Source organism: Ceratotherium simum, chromosome 40 (genome assembly GCF_057802395.1).
Source record: "Ceratotherium simum simum isolate JZ-2026a chromosome 40, ASM5780239v1, whole genome shotgun sequence".
Classification (NCBI taxonomy): Eukaryota; Metazoa; Chordata; class Mammalia; order Perissodactyla; family Rhinocerotidae; genus Ceratotherium; species Ceratotherium simum.
Window position 1 is genome coordinate 15865103 of NC_141939.1, and position 21084 is coordinate 15886186.

Below are 21084 nucleotides of genomic sequence, written 5' to 3' on the forward strand. Positions count from 1 at the left end.
TCGTGGGACATGGAGGCATTTTGTTCCCACATTTCAGTCTGTTTTGGGCCCCCCAGCAAGGCTGAAATGACTGGACCCTGGCCATTCAAACAGTCATAGGGGTGGAAAGTGACCCCTCCTCAGGAGAGGGAACTTTAAACCACAAGTGGAGACAGCAAACTGCTGGCGGGAAAGCTGTGTAGGAAAGCAGTGACCCCCCAATCTTGTGTAGGAAAACAGTGATCCCCGAAAACGTAACAGGGACATCACTCTCGGCATCTCACCAGGCTCATGAAGGTCCCTCATTTGGTCCTGGTCCCAGGAGGAACCCCAGGGAACATAAACTTCTAGCCCAGATCAACCCTAGCCTGTGTCCTCTAACCCTCTTATTCTCTTATTGTCCCAGTGTTGCCCCATGACTGACCAGTCAGCCTTTTCCTGACACCCCACAGTGCCATTAGCTGACTCTTAGCTGCGTCACACAGAGCAGGACTGCCAGCAGGGAGGTGCTTGGAACACCTGCACCCTCGTTCATGGACCCCATGTGCACCGTGGTTGCTAGGACGTGGAATTCCACAGCTGTCTGTTGGGACTGGATGCTTACGGCCTTAGCAGAGTTCTGTCGTGGACAGCAGACCTTTTGGAGAGGGGTTTCCAGCCATAATATCAGTGTTTGTCAAAGCCAAATTAAGAAAATGATCAGTGATATTTACTCATGCAGATCTGAGACAGGAAAATCAACTGTCACATCTACACGCCTCTTTCTACACATGCAGCCAGGCTGGACTTCACTGCAGACGTGCGAAGTGGCCCAGTGGCTTTATCTTTTCTCTCATGCACATCCCTCTAAGGCTCAGCCCGTGGTGCCAAGGCTTTCTGTCCCGTGGTGGCACCCTGCAAGAAAGCGTTTGTTGATCGACTCTGTCCTTTGCTCATGAGAAAGAGGGGTCCCGCACAGGGGCCGTGGGAGCTCTCATGCTGGCTGAGCTCGCTTCCTACGGCGTCGTTCACCCCGAGCACTGAGTGCCTGCTGTCTTCCAGGCGAGGCGCTGGGGTCCTGCGGAGAACAACAAGGACACATCCCGGCCCCAGTGTTTCTGTTCCGGAGGGAGCAGAGGAGGGAATGGAAAGTCACCTCGCCCGTCTGGGGAAGAGGAGTAGGGCTGGTCAGGGGAAGCCTGGTGGGGAGCACGCTGGTGGGGAGCAAAGGCAGGTGGTGAAGGCCGGGACTCAGGGGTGGGCTCTGATGGCTGGGCCCAGAGGGCTGTGGCCCTTAGACACCCTTCATACCCTGCTGCGTCCTCCCACCTCTGTGTCCTCCCCTGTGGTCTCAGGTTAGGAGACAGTCCTCACGAGGAGCCAGACACACACCACCAGCTGTCTGGTGGCCTCAGGAGCCTGGGCTACTTGGGGGACAGGGAAGCCCTGAGGCCACCTCTGAGCTGTGTGACGCCCCCTGGTGGCCAGATGACTGAAGCTCCCTAGGTGTGCCCCAAGCACCTCTTCCTCTGGGCAAACAGATAGGGCTGCCCTGAGCCCACCGCTCCCTACCAGGCCCAGGGCTCACTCAAGCCAGCCTTTCCTCATCGTGGGCGGTATTGAGGACGTCTGCTTCTGTCCTTTCTATCAGTATCAGTGCTAGGAGAAGAGAAAAACACATGGATTCATTCATACCAAAGTGTTGCTGACTCAGTCTAAGAGCTGCCCCATCCCTAGACGTGAGGGAGGTTTCAGCACCACTCACTCCGCCAGTAGCTTCACTCATGCAGATGAGAAAGGCGGGAAGAAGAGACTTACAATCTATCCACCTCGGGCTCTGGCCAGCCCTGTGACCAAAGTAGATTCGGGTGGTCTTCACTGACCCGGTGACTATCGTTTCAGACTTCCATGCACTGCCCGCATCTTACACTGTGTCCCCATATCCCCCCTGCCACCTAGCTTCCGTTGAACGTTAGAAAACTAACTTCCAGTAAAGCCGTGAAAATTTCCAAATTCCAAGGCAAGCACATTGTTATAAAAGCACCTCTCTGTGTGTACACACTTTCTCCTTCAAACATACACATCACTTATACACACACACAACGCACTCACACGTATGCAACTCTATGCACACACACACATGGACCAGCCTCAAGTGGATGTGATTCTTTTCTCACCTGAAATTTTCCTAGAGTGTCAGTGGCAACATTTTAAGCGTTTCCATGTGACCACCACAGGCCACTGCTGAGGGAGGCTGCAGTGGGGTGCCACTCACCGTGCTGCACAACATGCAGAGCAGGGAAAAGTGGCAGACGAGGTAGTCGGGGACCGGGCCAGTCAGGGACACTGCCTGGTCCTTACCTGGGTTGGTGTCACCGCCCCAGCCAAACTCTCAGTTATTATCTATTGAGGGCGTGCTCCGAGCCCCCATGACGTGAGCCTGAGGGAGGAGCTGCAGTGCCCTCTCTGAGAAGTCTGGGCCCTTTCCGAGCTGTGCTGGATTTCTCTTAGGACCCAGGCCGGGCAGGCAGGTTCCCTGTCCATTCCGCCTCTGAAAGGGGTCCGAGGACTGCATCTGGGGTTTTTGCACCTGCCGTCCAGCCCCAGCGCTGCTACTCGCCTGCGTCATCTGCTGGAGTGGAAAGGCCTGGACCGACCTCCCAGACTTGGGCCTCTGTCTTCAGGAACAAGGATTCTCTGCCTGGATTTTATGTCAAGCCCAATTAATTGAATGCATCTAATTTTTTTAAAAGGCCAGTTTGGAAAAAAAAGAGAGAGCCAAGAGAGTGCAGAATCTGGGACATCGGATGAAGACCTTGTGCTGGTCTCTGCCCGCAGGTGGCCATCTGAGCTGCTGCGGGAATCACCGTGGGAACTGGGCATGGGCTATGGACCTGCAGAGGGGTCTGGACATCCTGGGGGATGACTGTAGGGCAGATCCCGTCAGTTATTTCACTGTTCTGTGTGTGAGGCCCGTGGCCTGCCTGTTGTCACACCCCTTACAGCCCTTTCTCATAAGGTAGGGAAGCCGCCCGCCTCTGGGTGAAAAGGTTGTACCAGGACATTTCCCAGTGAGGGAATTCAGGGCGGGAGGGGGAACTACCCTCACTCGGGGCTGCCCTCAGCTCTGGGCTGAGCGCTGCTCCCTGGCCTGCAATGGCCATCCTAGGGAATGGACAAGATGCACACGGGCACGTGTACACGCGTGCACGCGCACACTCTGCAGGTTCCCTGTGTGTGATGAATCATTCTGTGCAGAGGGAAATTGACATGTGCTGCCCAGGGTGCCAGGACCCATGGCCTTTGGCTCTGGAACCCAGGGTCAGGGCAGCTCATCTCAGGAAGCCTAATGGAGAATTATTAGCCCCCAGCTGCAAAGTACACTTAGAAAAACTGGGTCAGGAGAAACCAAATTATGCTGACTGCTGCTTCCTCCGACAGAGCAAATGAAGTTGTCAGGCTGCGACATGGTCCTCTGATGGCGAGGGGCTGTGTTGTCAGGACCGCCCCCCGCAGCATCCTCTCCTGGGCAGGGTGGCTTCCTGCCTGCCCCGGGGTCTCCGGGGTCTGCTTTGGGCACTTCTGTCAGGTCTGGGGAAGGAAGGAAAACAAGAGTTGGAAAAGCTTTAAGTCTTGGCTTTGTTTTCTTCCTCTAACCAGCTTGACAAGATTCTGTTTCCAGTTTCCAGACGAGATTATCCTTCTCCCCTCTCACTAACAAGGGCATTTAGAAGCATTAACCCATTTGATTTCAATTTTGGTTGTCTCTCCAGAAAGAGAAGAAGAGTGGGCTGCTGAAACTTCTAGCTGGGGCATCCACCAAGAAGAAGTCTCGCTCCCCTCCGTCCATCTCTCCGACCCACGACCCCCAGCTGGCAGTGGACGCCTCGCTCCAGGGTGCAGTGGGACCCGAAGTGTCCTCTGGGTCCATCCATGGTCGGGCAGGGTCCTGCCCCATAGAAAGTGAGATGCAGGGAGCGATGGGGATGGAGCCGCTGCACAGAAAGGCGGGCTCCTTGGATCTGAACTTCTCCTCATCCCCTTCCCGGCAAGCACCTCTCTCCATGGCTGCCATCTGGCCCGAGCCCAAGCCGTTGCCCAGAGAGAGGTAAGCGAGAGGTGGGTGTGTCCTCTGGGTGTGGGTGTTCTCTCTCCGAAGTCTGGAGCCACTTTTGGGGAAGCGGGACAATGGGGATTTTCTGAAGATGAAATTTACCAGGTATCCCTCACTATCTGCATCTCCTCAGCTCCTGAGCTTGGGAAGTGAGCATTGGATAAAATGAGTTTGGGGTAGATGGGAGCATATTTCGTGTTCTGAATCCGTGTGGGTCCTGAGCTCGGACCCACAGGAAGTTTGGCAGAACTGGTGGGGTACTGAGCCCAAAGAGCCAGGGAAGGGGCAGTGAGGGGACTTTGTCCCCTCAGTGCTGGGGGCACCCTGGAGTGGACCCCTGGGCTGAGTTCCTGTGGGCCTGTGTGCCCCATGCAAGGAACAGCTTTTGTTGAGGTGCACCCCACTCTGACATCTTAGAATCATAAAACATTACCCCAAATTGGCTTCCACGGTATATAGTCTGTTGAAATTGCCGATATTCATCTGTTTTTTCCTACCAAAACTAGCAATTTCATGGAGTTCAGGCTAGAGTTTTACAGGTCAGGAATCAGTCCAGCCCCTAGGTGGGCGATGTGGCCCACCTAGGCCTGGGGCTGTGGGACTGCGGGTGCTGGGGTTTCACAAGGGGTCAGAGGCTGGCACTTTGCTCGGTGGGTCGACCCGTTTGAGTTAGTCCTCAGGGAGCTTCAAGTAAGGGCCAGAAGGCACTGCAGAGAGAGGGGGCGGTGTCAGATTAGGACAGCTGGGGACACTTTCCTTCCTAAATTTCTTCTCGGTGGAATGCTGCTTAAATAGTAAAAAGGTGAGGGACCGGCCCGGTGGCGCAGCAGTTAAGTGCGCGCGCTCCACTGCGGTGGCCCGGGGTTCGCAGGTTCGGATCCTGGGCGCACCAACACACCGCTTGCTAAGCCGTGCTGTGGCGGCGTCCCATATAAAGTAGAGGAAGATGGGCACGGATGTTGGCCCAGGGCCAGCCTTCCTCAAGAAAAAAGGGGAGGATTGGCATGGATGTTAGCTCAGGGCTAGTCCTCCTCACACACACAAAAAAAAGAAAAACAAATAGTGAAAAGGTGAGCGGTCTCCCAAGGAGACAATCCTGGTGTTGCTGTGAGGACCCTTCCCCTGCCGGCCACACTGCCCGCTGGCCAGCTCTTCCACGTGTCTCCCGGGCCTGGGACCTGAGAGGGCCACCACTGTCCTGAGCGTCTGCTAGGTCCAGCGCCGTGTCCGGGCTTGCAGAGGCTCCATCTCGATCAGGTCGGACGCCTCCCCTGTCGAGGGCCAGGGAGGAAGGACTGCAGGCGCTGCAGGTTGCAGGGTGTGTCACACCACTCACCTCAGCCGTCATGGCATTGAGGCAGCCACAGACGACACAGAAACAGCGCGCGGGCGTCCAGTCAAACTCAACGTGTGGGCATGCAAATTTAAATTCCGTAAAATTTTCTTGTGTCATGGAAAAATTATTGTTCTTTTGATATTTTTTTTCTTTTTTTTTTAAGTAAAGATACTTGGGTTTTTGTTTTTTTGTGTGTGTGAGGGAGATCAGCCCTGAGCTAACATCTATTGCCAATCCTCCTCCTTTTTTTTCCCCCAAAGCCCCAGTAGATAGTTGTATGTCATAGTTGCACGTCCTTCTAGTTGCTGTATGTGGGACACGGCCTCAACATGGCTGGAGAAGTGGTGCGTCGGTGCGCGCCTGGGATCCAAACCGGGGCCGCCAGTAGTGGAGCGCACGCATTTAACCACTAAGCCACGGGGCCGGCACTTGATTTCTTTTTCAACCATTTAAAGTATAACAACATTCTTAGCTCTCAGACCACACAAGTTAGCTGCAGGCCACAGGGTGCCAAGCCCTGGTCCAGATGATGTCCTTGGAGTTGAGCTGATGGGGTGGCGTTGAGATCCAGGGTCACTGAGAGAACAAGTCTCTCTCCAGGGCGGTGGAGGGACACTGTGGGCCGGCACTTATGGATTTCTGATGAACGGGTCAAGTGTAAGTTTGTATTGACACCTGCTTTTAGAATACTAGCTAGCATTCATTGAGCTCTCTGCAGGGGTGATGCTCAGGACACTCAACAGTTGCTGTAGACACTGGCCATGACCATCCAGGATGGCCATGCCGTGCACGCAGCTTAGCATCTGCTAGCGTTTTCCCCACTGCCTTGTGTTATCTCAGCTAATCCTCCCAAGAACCCTGTGAATTCAGTGTCCTCGTTTTATAGATGAGGAAACTGAGGTTGAATAAAAGGCCAGGTGACTAGTTAGCTGCCAAGCCAGGGACTGAGCTGAGCCCTTTCCCTCAGGAGCAGGAACAGAGCCCGGGCTCTGCCTGCTGTGTGAGGGGCACGGCCAGCATCACCCATGTGCTCACCTGGTCCACAGAGGGATCCAGGGGTCTTCAGCTTGTAACCAGTACGAGCGTGTCACAGCCCTGCCAGCCTCTCAGTGTCAGCTTCTGGATCTGCCGCAGTGGAGCAGCAACACTGTCCATCTGAGGGGCACCTGTGGGCCCGACCCAGTCATGGCTGGACCCAGTACAGTGAAGACCCGTCCCACAGCAAGTCCAGGGCCCCTAGAAGACTGGATTCCTACCACACACACAAACACACACCACACACACACACACACCACACACACACACACACCACACACACCTACACACACACTCTCTCCCTCTCTCTCTTCCTCCACTTCCCTTCCCAAGGGAGCCTCCCCCAACTTTGGGCAGCTCTTCCGTTTCAGAACCTTCTTCCTTCTATGGGACCACCCCCAGCTGCCTGTGATTTCTGAATGTGGATCCCCCCTCCCCAGTCACAGAGTTGGTGGCTCCTGAGAATGACAGACTTCTAGATATTTCTAAGCTGCTCCCATGTCTCCCCTAGCGTTCTGTCCTCCCCAGATCCCTCAACTTTCAAACTCCTCAGTAAAAGATCTTAAAAGACCCTGTTCTGAAAAACCATGGATGTCTATGATTCACTAGAAAATTCAGGGAATTACTCCCAACCTCTGAATATTTTGTCTAATTGGGAGGAATTATACCCGGAGATTCTTGGTGCCTTCCTTGTCCCCAGCACTCTACACAGCTCATTAGTGATGAGAGTTTTCAAAATACAGCCTGAAACCAAACCAATGCCTAATGAGCCCCACCATGCTGCTTCCCTTCCCCCAGTGCAGCCCGGGGGCTGCCTCCCGCCCGGGCGCCCAGGCAGGTGGAGCCGAGGATGTGGCAGTGGAGATGCTTCCTCTCCAGGTGGGGCGGCTCCAGATGGCACTGGGCTCAGGCTCTGCAGGCTGGGGAATAATACTCTCTTCACAGCTGAGGGGAGCAGCAGGGACAGGAATCCCTGCCCCGGAGGCCCTGTGTCTGTGGAGTGCTGCTGTGGGCACGGCCACTTTGTGATGACGGGGTGGGAAATGGGTGAAGGGCAGGCGGGGGCTCAGACTCCAGGTTTCCAGCGCCAACATGCCAAGGGGGGGCCCTCTGCCCTGGCTCAGGCTGGGCTCCCGGTGGACCATGGTGCTGCTGCCTGTGTGTCTGGGCGCCTCCTGTGTACAGCCTCTCTCGGGTCTCACCATTTCTTCCGGAGGATTTGAGAAGACCAGGGAAGCAACTCTCCTAACTGCTCTGAGGAAGGAAGTTCAAGTTGAAGCGTGCTGTAGCGGGAGGCTGCCGAGGGGAGCCAACGTGGAGAAGGCCCCCAGCTGGGCTGGCCAGGCCTGCACATCAGCTACCTGGAGGCCTGACTGCAGAGGACCTGCAGGAGCCAAGCCCACAGCCTGATGTGCAGACCCAGTGCAATTCCCATCCCTTCCTAGCCTAACTCCTGGGCCGTCTACACGTACTCATGCCCTGTTGACAGTGTGCAGGGAGCCAAGTTTCTGGAAGTTGCTTGGGGAACTCATAATAGGGGTGTAGTTATGGGATCGGCTAAAACTGTCTAATGCCCTGTCTCCCCAACAGGGATGTGCTGACCCTAGACAGGTCTGGCTGAATTCTTGAGCTAGCTGACCCCATCCTCTGGACGCCTGCCTCCTGGCTCCTTGGCAATAGTGCACAGTGGCTCTGAGCAGTAGGCACACTTGCCACTTATCAGCCATTTCACCCCGAACAAGTGCCTTCGTTTCTTTGAGTCCCAGTTCCCCCATATGTAAAATGGGGATGATAATACCTACCTGATAGTTATAATATTGTAAAACACTTAGATTAATACCTAGGAAATTATGAATGCGTAATAAATAAAAACAACAACAGCAATAACAATAATAATACATGAAATGATGTATATAATAATATTATCCGATATGATGTCCACACTAATAATAAGATGGTGATGATGATGCCTCCAGTGCTGCCTGGCACAGCCTCCTCCCCTGTTGATCTACACAGTCTTTTTGTCCCGTGTGTTCACACATCAATCTGTCCAGCCTCACCTATTGCTGACCTAAAAGTTGTTTGGCTTTGTTAGGATTTAAAAGATTTTTGTTTTGATGTATTATGTGTCTTGTTAGGCAGAATAATGACTCCAAAAGACATCTAGGTCATAATATCAAACACTGTGACTATGTACCCTGCATGGCAGAGAGGAATTAAGGTTGCAGATGGAATGAAGGTTGCTAACCAGCTGACTCTAAAATAGATTATCCCAGAGTATCTGGGCAGGCCCAGCGTGACCACAAGAGTCCTTATAAGTAGGAGAAGGAGGCCAAAGAGAAGGTCCAAGCGATGCCTTGTGAGGACTCAGCCGCCCTCGCTGTCTTTGAAGATGAGGAAGAGGCCTCCAGCGCAGGAATGAGGGCAGCTTCTGGGAGCTGGAAAAGGCAAGGGAACGCCTGCTCCCCTAGAGCCTCCAGGAGGAAGGCAGCCCCGCCGAGACCATGATGTTAGCCCTGTGAGACTGTGTTGGACGTTTGACTTGAAGAACCGCAGGATGAGAAGTTTGTGTTGTCTTAGGCCCAAAGTCTGGAGAAATTTGTTACAGCAGCAATTGGCAACTGACACTTGTGTTGATATTAGAGTTCAGTGTCCAGGGTGTAGACGTGTCGTTTTCATCTCCATGTTCCTAGCGGGACACTTCTCTGTGATCACATTCCACCTACTCGGAGACCACTCATCCTCAGCTGTGCTGCAGCAAGAGCCCTGAAGCCCACCGCCCGGAGGGTCCCCTTGTGACCCCGTTGTCAGGGAAGGGAGCAGACACCACGGGAGGAGAACGCTCCAGACCTCACACATAAAGCATCTTGCAGTGTGCAGTGGTAAGAATTCACTCTGATGTTGAGCCTTTTGCTCCCCCGTGTCTTATGTCTGACAATCAGCTATGGTTGACATACCCTCAGCTCTGCAGAGGAGAGGCTCTTACTGATTTATGACAGCACAATCGTGACGCAGGAGCAGCTGCTGTCCTTAACTGTTCATTTGGCCCTTTGTGTCCATAACAGGGAGTATCAGTTACTTCATGCAGCAGGAAGAATAGCTCAGAGTCTTGGAATGATCTGGACAGAAACGCTAAATGCTCATCTCATATGCCTTCAGCCCCCATCATCCATCTGGGCTCATTAAATCATTGAATTGCTCAGAAGTACCAAATTACCTTTTGTCCCCCTAACAAATTACATTTTTAAAGTTGCTGGTTTGTTTCACATCTGGCAGTTGAGGCAAAAGCCAAAAGTTGTGTTTGGAGTCTGAGAAACCCTCTCACCCTTTGCCCGAGAGCTGAGAGCTGAGAGACGGAGGCAGGTGTCTGGAGAGGAGTGGAGGAGGCAGAAAGCCACATAGGACCGGCGCTGGTCTTCGTGGCGGCACACACAGCCTGAGTGTGGGGGTGTGGGAATGGCGCAGTCTGAGTGCTGGCTGATGTCACTGACCACTGCTGCATCCTGGCGGCCATCTGTCCTCCTCCGGGGAGTGGCCGGCAGGCAGCTGTTTGCAGAGTTGCTGGGCTGGGAGGAGGGTGGGAGTTAGGCTTTCCTCCCTCTCCTCCACACCCTGAACGCCAGCATCTGGCCCCAGGGATGGCAGTGGAGACTGGCCCAACCCTCCTGCACCCGTGGCCATTCCGGGACACTTAGAGCGCCTGGCCAGCCATGCTTCCTCGGCAGCAGGATACCTGCACACCTGCCAGGTCGGCCTCAGGAGCCGCCTTCCTCTCTGCCCTGCTCTCACCACCTGGGGCACGTGGGGCTGGGAGCTTGCCAGGGCTGGGCCTGGTCTTTTCCACCTGTGCATCATCCGAGCCCCAGTGCCAGCCCCAGCTGCCCCAAACCACGGCTTCCCTGTCCTGACCTAGCCAGGCGGTGCCGCAGGCTGTGTGAGCATGTGGGGCTGAGGAAGGGTGACGTCCTCCTCAGCGCCTTGATTCTCAGCAGCGTGCAGACGTTTGCCTGAGGATTTGTGGAAAATCCACATTCCTGGCCCCTTTCCGCCAGAGCCTCTCAAGTAGGTCCAGGATGGAGCCCAGGAATCTGACCCAGGGTCCTGAAAGCCCATGGGCCACACTTTGAGAAATGCTGTCTTAGGAGCTCTTTTGTTTTACAATGAATGTCCTAGTTTCTTAAAGACCAGAATATACTGGGTCAAACATAGAGCCCCTTGAGGACCCTCAGGGCAGCCAGCTGCCGCGACACCTGGATGATCTCCTTCAGGGGCCATTTGTGTGGCTGTGGCCGATGAGAGAGTCGGGGACCAGGGGCAAGCTTTCACAGCCAGCTGGCAGCCCACAGAAGACTGAGGGTAAAGGATTCTCCCACCTTCCCCCACCCAGCTAGTGGGCCAGGACCATGGCCTGGGCACTGCCCGGGAGGAGGGGACAGCAGGGCCTCCTTAGGGTGGCCCTCTAACAGAGGTCAGGCCACCGCTGCCCGTGCAATTTGTCAGGATCCTTCTCTCCATTGGGGGCTTTCGGTAGCCCTCTTCATAGGAAGGGAAAGCTGGAAGGGCCCAGAGCCAGGAGACTGCTAGGCAGGGCCGGGCGGAGAAGAATGGGGAGTGTGTAATCTGTGTAACTGCCCACTCGGGGGATGCCACCTTGGGGTTTGCAAGACTCAAGAAGAGGATCTGGGGTCCTGTGAGTTGGGCAGGTACCACTACACAGGAGCTGCAGCTGCAGGCCTGAGGGCAGGGACAGCAGAGGGACAGGCCTCAGCCCCTAAGCAGAGGAGCTGCAGGACAGGCAGCCCCGTGAACTGCTCTCCTCACCCAGCCCACTGCACACACCTCAACTCCTGTTATCTGCCATTGCCCACAGGAGGGGTGGCAGCTGGACTGATAACTGAGGAGCAAGAAGCAATGGCCTTCTGGGGCCTGGGTCATCAGTGAACATGAGACAAGTTTATTGGGAGGTTTATGGTGGAGCCCTGCCCACTGCCCAGCCTCCCCCTCCTCCCAGCAGCAGAGCTCCTGGCCCCCAGCTGGCATTCATCCGGTTGCTGCTGCCTCTGCTCCTCTGACCCCCCAGCAGCTCTACCCTTCACCTAGCAGCTCCCCTTCCAGGCCTCCAGCCTGCCCTCCAGCACATGCTAACAGTGAACTGACTGGACAGCTCTTCGCTGAACTGCTGCTGTGTGCTGGGCCTGCTCTCGGCACTGAGCGCACAGCAGGGAGCCAGGGCCAGAGTTCCTGCCATCATCACCAGGCTTGCCTGCCAGGGGGAGAGACCTACAGTAAGTGCAGTAAGTAGGTAATGGCAGGGCCTGCGAAGGTGGGAGTGCTCTAGGGACAGGGAGGGAAGGGGCAGGCTTGAGGTGGCTGTGACAGGAAGAGCTTTCAGGGCAGAGGGAACAGCCAGCACAGGAGCCCTGAGGTGGGCATCCTGGGCCACAGCTGGGGGAGGTCGCAGAGCACCGACGTGCTCAGAGGGCGATGGGAACACAGAAGCCGTTTCCCAACTTTGGCTTCTACTCTGAGAGATGGGAAACCATTGGAACGTTCTAAGCAGAGGAGGGCCATGATCTCTGCCTGTGTTTTCACTTGTACAGCTGCTGAGTGGAGAGCAGGCTGAAGAGGAGTAAGGGTGAAGCAGGGAGCCCGAGTGGGGCAAGTGCCAGGACCCTGGAGGACCCATGAGAGACGAGTGATGAGGAGACTGTGATGGGGAGATGCGTGATGGGGAGGTGCGTGATGGGGAGATGCGTGATGGGAGACCTGTGATGGGGAGACCATGACTGGGAGACCATGATGGGGAGACCAATGATGGGGAGACCGTGCTGGGGATATCCGTGATGGGGAGTCCGTGATGGAGAGACTGTGATGGGGAGACCGTGATGGGGAGAAGCGTGATGGGGAGGCCGTGATGGGGAGACCTGCGATGGGGAGACATGTGATGGGGAGACTGTGGTGGGCAGACGCGTGATGGGGAGGCTGTGATCGGGAGACCGTGGTGGGGAGATGCGTGATGGGGAGGCCGTGATCGGGAGACCGTGATGGGGAGGCCATGGTGGGGAGATGCGTGATGGGGAGACCGTGATGGCGAGGCTGTGATGGGGAGACCGTGATGGGGATATCCGTGTTGGGGAGACCGTGATGGGGAGGCCGTGATGGGGAGGCTGTGATGGGGAGACCGTGATGGGGAGGCCGTGATGGGGAGACGTGTGATGGGGAGGCCGTGATGGAGAGGCTGTGATGGGGAGACTGTGGTGAGGTTGCGGGGGAATGTGTCTGAGAACGGTTGGGTGTGTGCTGTCCCAGGCAGCCCTCGGAGACGTTGTCCAGTCAGTCCGGGAGCAGCGGTCAGTCGGGGAGCAGTTATGGAGCACCTTGGCCCTGCCGGCCAACCCGCCCAGCGCCGCCTCAGCCCATGGGTGTCTGTAGCAACTTGGAGCTAGGGGTTTTCAGGGAGTGAGAGCACCTACACCCGGCCTCCCACAAAACCCATCCACATTTAGATTTGCTCCAGAGCCCCAGCTCACCTGTGCCCAGCAGGGGGGCAGTGTCCGTGCTCCCTGCATGCCGCAGGGTGAAGGGTGCAGGGCCCAGGCAGCTGTTGGGCACACGTGCCCCTGCGGTTCCCTGAGGGCCAGGGGAGGCACGTGGGCTGGAGTGGTGGGTGGGCGATTCCTGTCAGGCCGGGCAGAGTGAGGGACTCGGCACCAGGGGGCTGTGCGGATTTGCCCCTGGTGGTGATTCAGAAGAAGGCTGGTCTTCCGTGAGAGCGCAGCTTCTCTTTCTAGCTGCCTGCTCCTCCCTCGAGGCCTCCTCTGGGGGATGGGGGGCCTGGGTGGGGTGTCGGGCCTGCCCTGTGCTGACCCGAGGACTCTGGATCCTTGACAAGGTGCTGACCAAAGGGTCAGACCCTTGTCTCAGATCTGGGGAGCTTTTGGGGGCCGCGCCTGGCGCCTGCCCACCCGGTGGACCTGCTGCGGCCCAGAGGGGCCCTCAGGGGGTCTGTGCTTGGTGGGAGGCCAGGCCTGCAGCACCCCCTCTAAGCCCCTAGCAGGTAGAGGCGTCCCCGGGGGAGGATTCCTGTCTCTGGGCGAATTATATGTCACATTGATCTGAAAACGGGACTCTCCTGAGGCCTCGGAGGCTGCAGGGAAGGCCCAGGTTTTGCAGGAAGGAGGTGGATGACAACTCGGGCCTCATTTGTGATGTGCCTTAAGCCGTTCAGGCGCTATGGCCACAACAGCGGGTGACTTTTGCAGCACATTTAAAAGAGTGACCATTTACCAACATTGTTCAAAACACCTTCACACATCATGTGGGACAACCGCCCCAGAGGTGTCCTCACTTGCTTGCTCTTCAGACAGAGACATTGACACTCATGAGGACAGCCGGCCCAGGATCATGCAGCCAGGACGGGACAGAGCCGAGGACACAGCAGTGTCCTGCCCTTACCCACCGCCTGTCAGGACTGAAGCGGCCACCCCTGCCCCTGGGCCGGAGGGAGGATGAGACCCACACGGAGGGGCTGCTTCGTGGGCAGAAACATTCCAGCTGCATAGATTGGTATCCAAAAGGACACCAAGGGGAAGAATTATTTTTAAAAAATTAAAATGTTTTGGAAAAATTAAAAGTAAAGATAAGTAGAGTTTTTTTTAAAGTGGGAAAAGTAGCCCCGAATTACAACAGTTTACATCAGAAGGAAAAGGAAAAGAAGTGCACAGAGAGGCGGCCTGGGCGGGAGGCAGGCCTGTCTGGGTCGGGCTCACCCACCGTGCCGTGTGTCCCCCCAGGTACCGCGTGGTGGTCTCATACCCACCCCAGAGCGAGGCGGAGATCGAGCTGAAGGAAGGTGACATCGTCTTTGTGCACAAGAAGCGTGAGGACGGCTGGTACAAGGGGACACTGCAGAGGACCGGCCGCACCGGCCTCTTCCCGGGCAGCTTCGTGGAGAGCTTCTGAGGACGCGTTCCCGCACAGCTCACAGGGATGCAGACCCCCGGGAAGCCCCGGGCACGAGGAGAGGGAGCCACGGTGCCCCAGGGTCCCAGGTCCCTTCCGAGGCGCCTGGTGGGGCCCCCTGGGTGGGGTCGGAGCCTGAGGTGTGAAGGGTGTGCTTTTGCCCCAGACCCCTGACTGAGCACACCCTGGGGTCGCTCACCCACGAAATGCCTCCTCTGTGTAAACTATAAAGAGATGTCGGAACAGGGAAGACGATACTGATGTGGCTGATGGCCCTGTGGAGCTGCTGTGTTCTCGTCGCCGCCCGTGCCGGGCTGGAAGCTGCGGACCAGCTGTGGGGCGGGGGGCCCAGAGAGCCTGGAGAATGTCTTTGCCAGCTGCCCCGGGCTTCACGTGGGGTCACGTTGCTCCATCACCTCTCTATATACCTCAGTCACATGCCGCCTGGCTCCTCAGCCAAGGGTGTTCCTGGCCCAGGGGCCTTCACCGGCCGAAGTCCTGGGAAAGCACCCCCTCCACGGCTCCTGTTGGGTCTGGATCCCACAGGCTTTGTCTCCTGCCAGTATTCTAAGCAGCATTTGTGTTTTGCCACCACGGTCCCTTTGCATTGCTTCTTTCTTACATCTTTTTAATGTATAACTGTTAGACTTCATATATTTCTAATAGGTCATACATTCCCTATTTTTCACACATCTGGTGCTGCCTTTTTGTAAAACTAGTAATGACTTGGTTGAGCTTGAAAGAAAAAAATGTGTGAGGAGACATCAAATGGGCAGAATTTTTATATGTACCATGTGCATTTGGGAGAGCTCTGAAAGCCCAGGTCCTCGCCATCACAATGTTGGCTACCGCTCCGTGGGATAAGAGGGAATCCATTTAGGTGGTTGGAGAAAGTTTGGCAAAAGCCAATTTCTTTAAACCTTACCAAAGCCCCATCCTCTGTCTAAACAGTGATAATTATTATTCAAGAACTGGAAACATTTTGAGGAAAGGTCACTATAATTACCTTTTGTGTGGCAGTTAAAAGAACATGAAGGTTGACCCCAGCCCAGGAAGGCAGAATTTTCCTTTTATTGCTTTGGAGAGAATGACTACAATTAGCATTGTCAAAATATGATTTCTCACTATTGAAATGTACAGTTTTTACCACAGTTCAGATTTGTTGCCTTGTGAAGGTTTTGTCTTTTTTTTTTTTCCTTGGTTTTTTTTTAGTAAATAACTCGTCCTCTGTCAGACAGTGCCAACCTTGGTCTCGATACTAGAGATACAGTGAGGTTAACAAAGGATTTGAGGCATTGCTGCAGACTCACAGGACCCGGGAGGCAGGGAGGAGAGGGCGCAGCTCTGGTCCCCGGACCTCCCCGCCGTGGAGTCCATGAAGTGAGTCCACGAAGTGAGTCCATGAGTCCAGCAGCTTGCGTCCCAGCTCTGGTGGGAGGAGCTCTGTCTCGAGGCAGCTTATTCTCAGAGATGCACACCTTAGGAATGCATTCCTATCAGTTCAGAGTCACAATTCATCAATCTGCTCTTTCTATATTTTTACAAAATCCCTCAGGTTTAAATAGGCTGAATAAATTAGCATTTGGTAACATAGAATCTCGCTGGTTTCTAGGAATTCAACAAAATCCAGAAACCCATCCCCTTGCCTGGCATGATGCATTTGAAATACGGAACACTTATTTTCAGAGTCTCTATTTTGGAATGTGACTTGGCTGTTTGTCACTGCCAGGTGGCTACGGTGCTGCTGGGATCATGCCTAGAGAAAGCTTCTTTTTCTCTCTCCAGATGATAATCGATTTAATAGACTTAACAAATTTTTTCTGAATCAAATTTTTTAAAAGTCCAATTTAAACGTAAGGAGGCCTGTGCGCTGAGTAAATGACAAGCAGAGGCCATGCGTTGGCCATCAGTTGCCAGATTAGCTGCCTACCACGCACGAAAATCATGTGCATGTTTCAAGTCATGTCATCACCAAAAACGCACATGGATTAACATGCTGAGGGAGACACACATTCTCCAGTGAAACCAGAACTGACTGAAATCCCCAGATATAAGGAAAGTCATTTTATTCTCAACAACGGCAGTTACCAAGCAACAGAGCAGACTAATTTGGATCTTCTTTCCTCTTTCGCCGCCCACATGATGCTTGTGGTAGGTAGGAATTGCTGAACAGCCCAGTGACTGGGGCAGGCGGCAGCCCCCCGGGGCCTAGCACCCCCTTACAGCAGAGAGCTGGGGCAAGTAACCAGCTGTCTCTGTGAGGTATTAGGTGGCCCTCTCATGGCAGAGTCAGGGACAAGCGTGTACTGCCTTGGGAAGGAAAGCAATGCCATAGGCCTGCCAGCACGAGGGCATCCTTTCAGGCAGGGCTCCCAGAGAGCAGGGACATGCAGGACCAGCCCCTGTGCTTTGGGCTGTTTTCAAACACGTTCATTCAGACCCATCAGCCTTCATGACCATTTAACCCCCAGACGAGAGCAGGAGCAGAATCAGACCCTTCCTTCGGGCCGTCTTGCCTGGAAGAACACACTCTTTGGGCTACTAAGATGAAACCAACACTTGTCTGAAACCCTCACATTCCATCCTGGGCCAGGGACTTACACATCTTGGTTGTGCAGTGGCATTTGCAAACCAAGGTGACTTGCTTTGAGAAGTGCAGTAGAGTCCACAGTCCACTGAATGAGGTCAGTCGGTGGACACTGAGGGGACAGGGACATTCGGGCCACCAAAAGGCCACAGGAGTGCAGTGGGGAGACAGCAGACAAGCCCTTCCCCAGCAGCCTCATGGTATGAATGCCAGGCTCCAGTGCCCAGACACGCTCAGCTGACTGGCTGGGAAATTCTATGTACTTTGCACAGTACACAGAGACACACACACACCCCGCAGTGTTTTTGTTATACACAAATGTCAGTGTGTGATTTTGGAAGAATTGACAGTGATGATGAACTATGATGCCCGTGTTTCTGAGTCCTTAAATAAAAATGAACGTGCAGAGGTCCTGCGTCTGGATGGTGGGAGCAGTGAGAGGGGGCAGAGGCTGGGGCGCCTGGGCAGAAACACCTGGCTGGGTAGGAGCAGAACCAGGCAGGCACCATCCTGTGTCCCTGTGGCCAGCCTGTTGGCTCAGACAGCTGCCAAGTCAGAGTGCTTCCATGTGGGGGACACAGGGTCTGTATCGGGGGGTGGGCTGCAGAGGAGACTGGGAAAGTCAGATAGCCATACCCCCACAGGCCAGAGATCTGCTGGACGGATGGTAAGATTGAGTCACAGGCTGGCCAGGCATAGAGAACATGGAGGACCTCTATCTCCCCTCCAGGGGTTCGTCTGTCAGAAAGAGCGGGGTGACCTTCTACAGACGACTCACTTTCCTTTGTGGGAAAGCATTTTGTGTTGGTAGTTATTCAAGTCCCTGTCAACCAAGAGTGCCTGGTATTGACCTCCTGACCAGCACACTCACGACCCTGCCCTTGTGTGTCTGGCCCGTGGGGTGCTCGAGCCATGGGGCACTATTTTCTGGAGCAAGGGGTGGAGAGTGCCTCGAATTCACCAACAGGAGGGACTTCAAGAGGCTGCTGACCTCCAGAACGGTGGGCCTGTCCCAAATCAGGCAGACGGATTGACCCCTGGCAGAGGCCTGCCCTGTGGGCCGTAAACACATCTGGGTGTTTCCTGAACTAGGCTTTCCCCGCCTTCCCGGCCCAGATGCATGGCCACAGTCTGACTCTCATGTGTATACTTGATCTGGAAGGAAGCTTAGCAAAGACCCATTGTACTCTTCCATGAAAGTGAAATGAACTTGTATAAGAGTAAATAGCACACCGTGGGTTCTGAGGGGAGGACGGTGAGGGCCTGCACTACCATGAGGAAGCACATACGTGCTCACTTACTTCTCCCAACAGGCATGGGGAAAGATGATCTTATCTCATCTGCTAGGTGAGCAGTCAAGGTTAGACAACCGACATGAATTGCTGCAGATCACAAAGCTCAGTGGAACACCAAACTTGAGACTATTTCACCAGCTCCAAAAGCTGGGTGCTAAACCTATATAGAACCTCTATAGAAATACTGTGTCACGCATGACAGTGTGGGGAGACGGGCCAGAGGACACGTAGGTGTGCAGTGCCCACCACAATCTGTCGGGACAGGGTGTCTGGTGGCCAGTGCAGCAGGTCTGCTGGGCAGGGATAGCCTGACTATAGAGTTGGATATGGCAACCCCTCAGGGCCTGGTGCCTTTTTACATTCAGAGCGTGCAACTACTCCCACTGTCCTGAATGCATGCTCACTAAGCAAACAGGACTAATTTCCCTTCACCAGTTTAACACTCACGGGGAGAACAGTGTGCGAGTCAGGGCAGTGCGACTGCTCAGCCTGGGTAGCAGAGACGTTTCTCGTTGTCCACCAGTGAGCTGGGGCCCCAGTTGAGGCCTCAGTCCCTTGGCCTTTATGAGCAGGGGTTGCATCTCTGCCTCTAACAAGGTGGCACATCTGCACTGGGGGAGTGTTGGGTCCTCTTTCCCAGGGGAGCAGCTCCACGGGCCAGCCCTTCATTTAAAGTTCCCCATGAAGAGCTACACTGGGTGCTGCAGGGAGCAGGGAGAGCAGCCAGCTCTCAGCAGAGCTGCAAAGACAACACACCACTGTGGGTAATGAGAGGGGCTAATCTGGGAGGAACGCCTAAACAGAGGCTTGTGAAGATTTGCGGAAGAGGGAGCCAAGCCTGCAGGAGGCCTCCCGCGAGTCTCTCCCTAGTGTGCTTCCTTTAAAGGGGGGCAAGCCAGCACCTGGGGGCTCTCCAAATGGCGGGGCTGAGATACTGTCCCAAATCTTTATTTATGAGGTATTTTCACAAATATTATCTTAGTTCATCCTTACAACATCCCCGAGGTGTAGTCTTTATCATTCCCAATTTACAGAGAAGAAATTGAGACTCTGAGAAGTATTTTTATTAGCTCTGGGTTAAATGAGTGGCAGAGCCAGGACTTCTGAATTCCAGTCTCTGGCTTTTTCTGGAATGCAGCAGAAATCCTAAAATGACGGTTATGGTAGCCAACACTCACTCTGCTGTCAGCACTAACCACCTTATGAGGTGGGCATTAGTGTCATACTGTTTCACGGATGGGGAAACGGAGGGAGCACAAGGCCTGGTGCCTGGTTAGCACCACACAGTGGTACGTGGTGGAGCTGTGGCTCACACAGGCCCGACTGCTGGGAGGAGCCGTGCTCAGTCCCCCGGCAGGGGCTGTCGACAGTTGTGGACCTGCTCTGAGCTGTGCCTCAGGGAGCTTGGCGTGGGCCTGCACTACAGGAACGAGGGCAGGAGCCCCTCCAGGCCCTTCCAACGCTAAGATAACTGTCTCTCCTTGTGCTCAGACCCTACATGTCCAGGTAGAACACAGCACCCCCTCATAAAGCCTGTGCTGCTCAGAGGAAGCTGCGGAGGCCCTGAGGCCCTCCCTCCCCAAGCCAGCCCCAGCTCCGGGCCTCACAGAGCCAGTCGCCGTCTCTGTGGATCTTGTCAGGATCTTTATTATTTGAACATGTTGCTGGAGTTCTCTTCTCATTTCCACTTGACGTTGCCCTTGCAGATGGTTTCTTACTCTCTCAAAGGAGGCCACATCTGGCCGCCCACAACGGAGTGCATTGGTCCTGTGAGCTAGAGGTGCCCTGACTCAGGTCTAGCTGTTGTCGCCCAATGTTCAAGGCTGGCCCTGCCATGGTGAGGCTGTCCCTCTGTGTTGTCTTCTAGGACCAGGACTGGACAACTTTTTTTTTTTTTTTTTTTTTTGAGGAAGATCAGCCCTGAGCTAACATCCATGCCAATCCTCCTCTTTTTGCTGAGGAAGACCGGCCCTGCACTAACATCTATTGCCAATCCTCCTCCTTTTTTTTTTTCTTCCCTTTTTCTCCTCAAAGCCCCAGTAGATAGTTGTATGTCATAGTTGCACATCCTTCTAGTTGCTGTATGTGGGACGCCGCCTCAGCATGGCCAGACAAGCGGTGTGTCGTGTGCACCCGGGATCCGAATCCGGGCCGCCAGTAGTGGAGCACGTGCACTTAACTGCTAAGCTACAGGGCTGGCCCCCTGGACAACTTTTTATTTGTCTATGTTGATGGTACCTGTGTTGGCCATTGGCTCTTCTCTGAACTAGTCCTGTGCTCTGACAGGCTACACCAAGATCAACTGGTCTGCTGAGATTAAATCCCAGATACCCAGAAATGTTGTGACAGAGTGTCATTAGTCAGGGCCCTTCCATTTGAAAATGTCAGAAAACCCACTGGAATAAGTAAAATGGGGAAATTCTTGACTCAAGTAATTGAAACGCTGAGGACAGTCATCTGAGATATGTGGAAATGATGGGGGTGGTTCTGGTTGTTACAGTGACTAGGAAAATGACCCGCATTTTGCTTGTGGGAGCTGCGGATATTGAACATATTGCAATGTGTAGAATAATCCCACACAGTGCAGAATGTCCTACTCGAAATGCCAACAGTGTACCCATCAAGAAACTGGTCTAGGTATATTTTACTTCAGGTACACCTGCATCCAGGAACTCATATGCTGTTCTTGAGTATTTCTTGCCATGCTCCATGTTGGCTCCTTTCTCAGGCAAACTCTCCCCACATCTTGGCAATATTGTCACCAGCAGGTTGAGGATGACTAACACCTTAGCCATCC

General features: G+C 54.4%; 1 protein-coding gene across 3 annotated transcripts in view; it reads left to right on the top strand.

Annotated features, from left to right (window-relative positions):
* Positions 1-17356, top strand: part of SH3RF3 (SH3 domain containing ring finger 3) — a 384655-nt gene extending 367299 nt beyond the window's left edge. For 2 of the 3 annotated variants that reach the window (XM_087426348.1, XM_087426349.1), the window contains 2 exons: positions 3732-4066; positions 14237-17356. In XM_087426348.1, the coding sequence (XP_087282474.1) occupies positions 3732-4066; positions 14237-14405 (504 nt within the window). In that variant the 3' untranslated portion in view covers positions 14406-17356. Of the gene's footprint in view, positions 1-3731; positions 4067-9136; positions 9326-14236 lie in introns of all 3 variants that reach the window. The other variant, XR_015550333.1, reaches the window with a different exon arrangement.
* Positions 17357-21084: the final 3728 nt, after the last annotated feature.